The sequence below is a fragment of the Saccopteryx leptura genome, chromosome 3 (genome assembly GCF_036850995.1).
Source record: "Saccopteryx leptura isolate mSacLep1 chromosome 3, mSacLep1_pri_phased_curated, whole genome shotgun sequence".
Taxonomy (NCBI): Eukaryota; Metazoa; Chordata; class Mammalia; order Chiroptera; family Emballonuridae; genus Saccopteryx; species Saccopteryx leptura.
Window position 1 is genome coordinate 271047458 of NC_089505.1, and position 5887 is coordinate 271053344.

At 51.1% G+C, this 5887-nt stretch overlaps 1 protein-coding gene across 1 annotated transcript; it reads right to left on the reverse strand.

Moving 5' to 3' along the window:
• Nucleotides 1-257: 257 nt before the first annotated feature.
• Nucleotides 258-5512, reverse strand: TMEM247 (transmembrane protein 247). The gene is made up of 3 exons (XM_066372728.1): nucleotides 5396-5512; nucleotides 4342-4671; nucleotides 258-446 (listed from the first exon to the last, which is right to left on the reverse strand). The coding sequence occupies exons 1-3, from the start codon at nucleotides 5510-5512 to the stop codon at nucleotides 258-260; spliced, it is 636 nt and encodes a 211-aa protein (XP_066228825.1).
• Nucleotides 5513-5887: the final 375 nt, after the last annotated feature.

The following is a 5887-nucleotide window of genomic DNA, read 5'->3' on the forward strand; positions in this document are numbered from 1 at the left end:
GGGCTCTTCCTCTTAGCAGATAAAGCATCTTCACCCACCCGGACAGCTCAGGCTCAGTAGGTGGCCCGAGCACGGCACTCACTCTGAGAGGTAAGGGGCTGACAGCGGCCACTTCGAACATCAAGTTCTGATTGCAGGGAGGCACCACGTCAGGGCAGGAGGCGCCCGGGAGGGAGGCGGCAATTCCGTTCGGGCTAACTTGAGTCACGTCCCAACCTCCCGGTGGACCTTCCCCGTGGTGGAGAGAACAAAGGCACTTAGAAGTATGACCATAAAGTTTTAATCAAACAGAGCAAAATAGCCGCGATGCAGAACAGGTAGTGCTTGGAGAAGAGAAAGAAAACCATCTCCTTGGTGACGTAGATGGTATGTATGAAGATGAAGCAGTACAGGAACATGGCAAACTGGTTCTGGGGGTGCAAGAGGTCCGGGAGGCCTGCTGAGAACTGTGGGGGAAGGAAGAGGGTAGAGCTGGTGAAACCAGGGTGTGGGCCCCAGGGAGAGCCAGGCTGCAGTCCTGCTCTGTGTCTTCCGGAATGTGACTTCCAGCAGGTTGTCTTCCTCACCTGAGGGAAGGGGAACAGTGCTCCCCTCACAGGATTATGTGGAGGGAGAGGCAAGAAATCAGAAATCCCTAGCAAGGTCACTGGCACATAGAGGGCACCCATGGGCATTTGCTCCTTGGGCTTCCTCTGTCCCTCTGGTCTCAGGCCTTCCTCCCTGTTTGTTTCATCCTGCTTCTGACTCACAGGGAGGCAGGCTTCTCTCTCCGAGATCCTAGATTTGGAGGGCAAGTCTTGGCGTGCTGTCTGATGGTTTGCCCTGATAGGTAACACCTTGTTTTCTAAATAGTAGCACAACAAGAGAGTGTCCCTTGGGCGCAACTGACTGTTTCTGACTCTCTTGGTCCTGGCCCATGTCCCACGGGGACAGCCTGTGATCCATCAGCTCAGGGTTTGGTCTCTCCTGCGTACCGGTGGTGAGATGGGTGGTGGCTCTCCCTACGCCCTCAGAGTCTTGGGCACGGGGGAAAGCTGCTTGTGCCGCCTGTGATTCTGCCTGTGTGTTGTTCTGTCCCGGGATCTACATAACTGAGGTTTGACAGAGCCCCTTTTAACTGTAGAAAGCATCAACATCTAAGTAAGGCACAAGCTGATTCAATATTTTGATGTAGTTGAGATACCACCCATGGTTTATTCTTTAAAATATCTTGTAAAATCATGCCACATTTTTTTTTTTTTGTAAGCAGGCAGATGGCAGGGACTTTGGTCCCCTAAACTAGCTAGAAACACCCTCACAGAGGTACTTTTCAATACAATGAAATTTATCTACCCAGACAAAAGAGTGAGTGGGGAGGAAGTCTAAATATCAAGTCAACTCTCCATTCAGTAAACCACTTTTGTCAGCTATTACTGGAGACTGGGGTTTTGGACACAGCATTGTTGAAACCACTACATAAAACGTGAGGGTGACTAAATCAAACTGAAGGGGGCGAGGAGAGACAATGACTCCAGTGATGCCAGCTCTAGAATGAGTATCCAGGAAAGTTAGGACCAGAGGAAGGAACCCAGTGTCCCATGGGCTGGGAAGGCTGGGCAGATAGAAGGGTTCCCTACAGACTCCGTGCAGCTTTGGATCTGTGGACTCAACTTTCTGCCTTTTGCAGTCTGTGTGGGGTTTCAGTCTGAAATGCTGATGGATGACATGTACAGTTTCGATAACAAAACATGCGTTTGCGAAAGCTTTTAGACTTTTAAAAACACTCTCAAGGGTCTATCTTTTGAACAGAAGACAGAAAGCAAATAGGACTATACACCAAAGGTTTCCACCTCATCCAGCAAGGAGAATGGTTTTCAAACTAAAAGGGGGGAAGTAAGTCTGGTTAGGAGGAGACATCAACCAAAGGCATAGTACCATATATACCTGCTTGTAATAGTTTCACATTCCAACTTGTAACACATTTTATCCCAGGATACTGAGAAAAAAAAACCCCCACAAGTTTGAAAATGGAACTTATTTGTGAGGTGTCAAAAATATCAGGAAATGTGCCGGAATCTTAGAGACAGGCAAATATTTTCTAGACTTTTTAAAAAAGGGGCAGGGGAGGTGGGCCCTGGTCGGTTGGATCAGTGTAGAGCATCAGTGTGTTGTGTGGAAGTCCCGGGTTCAATTCCTGGCCAGGGAACACAGGAGAAGCACTCATCTGCTTCTCCACCCTTCCCCTTCTCCTTTCTCTTCCCCTCCCGCAGTCAAGGCTCCACTGGAGCAAAGTTGGCCTGGGCGCTGAGCTCAGGTGCTGGAATGGCTCCATTTGCAATGTGGCGATGCCCCAGATAGGCAGAGCACTGCCCCCTGGTGGGCATGCTGGGTGGATCCTAGTCGGGCACATGCAAGAAAGAATCTGTCTTTCTGGCTCCCTGCTTCTCACTAAAGAAAATTACCAAAAAAAAAAAAAAAAAAAAAGGTGGTGGTGGTGGGGGGATGGATTCTGAAAATCCCCATTCAATTAGCTTGACTTGGCTCAGCAAAATTATTTAATGTATAATTAAGGAGGTATTATGTGAGCAAGAAAAAAAAAAAGATAATTGTGAAGAAGCCAGCATGTTTGTTGAAAACAAATCATGCAAAACCAGCCCTATTTTCTTAAAAAAAAAAAAAAAAAAAAAGCTGGGGAAATGCTGCAGGTAGTGTAATATCTTAATTCTGGGAAGCTGTTTGACAGTGTGTGTATCCATAAAAACTATCTCAGGATAGAAAGTAGAGAAATGTGAGCTGGATAACATGCAGGAAGGGGTGGTGATTAATGGCACACTGCTAACCTGTAGGGAGATCTTTCAGTGGTATTCCCCTTAGGTCATATCCTCCTCAACAGTGATAGCAATGACTTGGATAAAGACAGAAGGAAGTTTCTCAGAATTGAGGCTGACTCAGAGCTGGGAAGCATAGCTCATCCGTTATATTCCAATAAAACTGAAAAATGATGAACGTGACTTGTTGCACTTGGGTCAAGAGGTGAATTGCATGAGAACATAAGAATGGTAATAACTAACATTTATTGAGTGCTTACCTAATGTGGGAGGATCATTGCAAAGTGCCTTAACATGCATTCTCTCATTTCATCCTCACAATGACCCTATGAGGTAGGTACTACTGTATGGGTGAGCAAACCCAGTTAAGTAGTAAATTGACTTGTAAACCGAGACAAGTAGTAATTTGACCGATGTGATGCAGTTTATATGTGGTAGAGCCAGGATTTTAACCCAGGACTGTCTGATTTTAAAGCCCAGAGGACACTGCTTTAAACAATCACATCTTTCATTATTTAGTGCTCATGGTGGCTCAGTCACAGTGCTAAACACTTCACATCCCATTTAATTGTAAGTAGGTGTTTTCAGCTCCATTTAGTACAGATTAGGGGAGAATGGTACACTTCTTGCCAAAAGATGTCTAAGTTTTAGCTGACAACAAGGCAGAATGATCCGACAGAACAAATGCAGCCCTGATCAGGGGAGGGGGTGGTTTATCCAAACCCACTGGCCAGACTGCAGGAGGGGTGCTGTGTCTGGCCCAGGGGAGGGGATGGTTTTATCCAAGCCCACTGGCCAGACTGCAGGAGGGGTGCTGTGTCTGGCCCAGGGGAGGGGGTGGTTTTATCCAAACCCACTGGCCAGACTGCAGGAGGCGTGCTGTGTCTGGCCCAGGGGAGGGGATGGTTTTATCCAAGCCCACTGGCCAGACTGCAGGAGGGGTGCTGTGTCTGGCCCAGGGGAGGGGGTGGTTTTATCCAAGCCCACTGGCCAGACTGCAGGAGGGGTGCTGTGTCTGGCCCAGGGGAGGGGGTGGTTTTATCCAAGCCCACTGGCCAGACTGCAGGAGGGGTGCTGTGTCTGGCCCAGGGGAGGGGATGGTTTTATCCAAGCCCACTGGCCAGACTGCAGGAGGGGTGCTGTGTCTGGCCCAGGGGAGGGGGTGGTTTTATCCAAGCCCACTGGCCAGACTGCAGGAGGGGTGCTGTGTCTGGCCCAAACATTGCATCTCTAAAGAGAGATGCAGAGAGGAATGGAGAGTGTTGGCAATCCAGGCAGAGAAGAATTGCTGCAGACTCTTCCCCGAGAAGGACAGCCATGGGCAGGTGGGAAGACGAGGGGAGCCCCTCCCAGAAGCAGCTCTCAGCGTGGCATGGAAGCTCTAAAGCAGTGAGTGCCCAGCTCCGGACCAGGGCAGGATGCTGTGTTGAAGCAGGGAGGGTGGGCTTTAGGGACAGAGGCCCCCTCACCTCGAGTCAGCCCCGGGCCCTGGGGCAGGCAGGACCTGCAGAGGTCCCCCTTCCCTGTCACCTACCAGGCGGGGCGCTGCCTGCTGGTGCAGCTGCTCCATCACCGCCTCGTGCTGCCGCTGCCGCTCATTCTCCTGGTGCAGGTACTTGAGCCGCGTGAGCTCGAACTCCATGCGCACCTTCTCCAGCTCCCTCTCAGTGCTGCACTCAGTTCCTGGGGTCCCCAGGGCTGGGGGCCGCTCTGCTAGCTCAGGTCCATCACCCGCCTGGCCCTTGGTAGCGGGGTTAGCCTTGAGGGACGGTGACTTAGGTGGTCCTGAGCAGCCTCTGTCTTCACAAATTTCCATCTCCTCCAGGTAGTCAAAGGAAGAGTCTGGCTTAGGGGGCTCTGTCTCCTGAGGCGGGAAGGGCAAGTCAAGGAATGGTGAGGAGTCGGCCTGGGGCTGGCCTCCCACGTCCACCTCAGAGCACTCCCAGAGCCCCAGGCCACAGTGGACTGCAGTGTTTGCAAGGGTGGCTGCTGTGAGCTTTAAAGATATAGGCTGAGTTCTAGCTAGAAGTGCACCCACACAGAGTTATCAGGACCTGCACTGAGAAGGAGGAGAGGGCAAGCTGGCACACAGGGATGAAACCCTAAAGTGGAAAGAAGAGGCATTGGGGTACTCAAGAAAGCAGAAGGCTTTCTTCCCGGTGATTTTGAAGTCACCATAGAGGTAAGTTCCCCAGCCCCTACTCCGGCTACTTTGAGAGGAGTTGAACACTCAGTCCTCTGGGGACCACAAGGAGAAACCCGGGGTCTGTGTTGAGAGGACCTGAATCCATGTGGACCAACAAAAGGGGTGTGGAGGAGCTGGATCCCGTTCACGGGGGGAGAAAAGGACACCACATGGGGGGGGGTAGAAAGACCAAAGTCATCTTCAAGTGACTTCATCATCTTACGAGGGGCTCCCTGGCCCCTGGATACAGCCGGGTGCCAGTTGTGGGGACAGGTGCACATCACCTGCTCTTCTTGGCAGCTCTCTGGCATCTCATAGCTCACAGTTCCTATCGCATGTGCCCACAGTGCTGTCCGTCCTCCTGGGGACAGGCGGGGGCAGTGAGGTGAGGCACCCTCCTTACCAGAGCAGCCCTCGACTTCCCTTCGGACATTGGGTCGTCAGGCGCCATCTTGGGGGTGGCCGGGCAGCTCTCTCCCGCCCCCCGGGCTTCCATCGTCTCTCTGTCCTCCGTTGCCATCATGAAAATGACAATGCTGCCAACTGGGGCCAAAGGACATCGTTAGAGGCACTAACATTTGGCCTCCCAGATTCCACAGCCTGGCCACCATCACAATCCCCTGTCCTCATAATAATCCACATTCTACCAGTTGCTAGGGACCCTTTGGCAGAGGGTGTAACACCTTTGAGGGGCCATTATTAAAAACTGCAGGATGGGCCTTTGCCACCCCTAGGGACTTTAAAAACTAGAATTCTACCACTTGAAATCCATATATTGAAGTCATAACCCCCAGGACCTTAGAATGAGACCTTATTTGGAGATGGGGTCTTTACAGAGGTGATTACGTTAAAATAAGGTCATTAGGGTAGGTTCCTATTCAGTATGACTGATGTC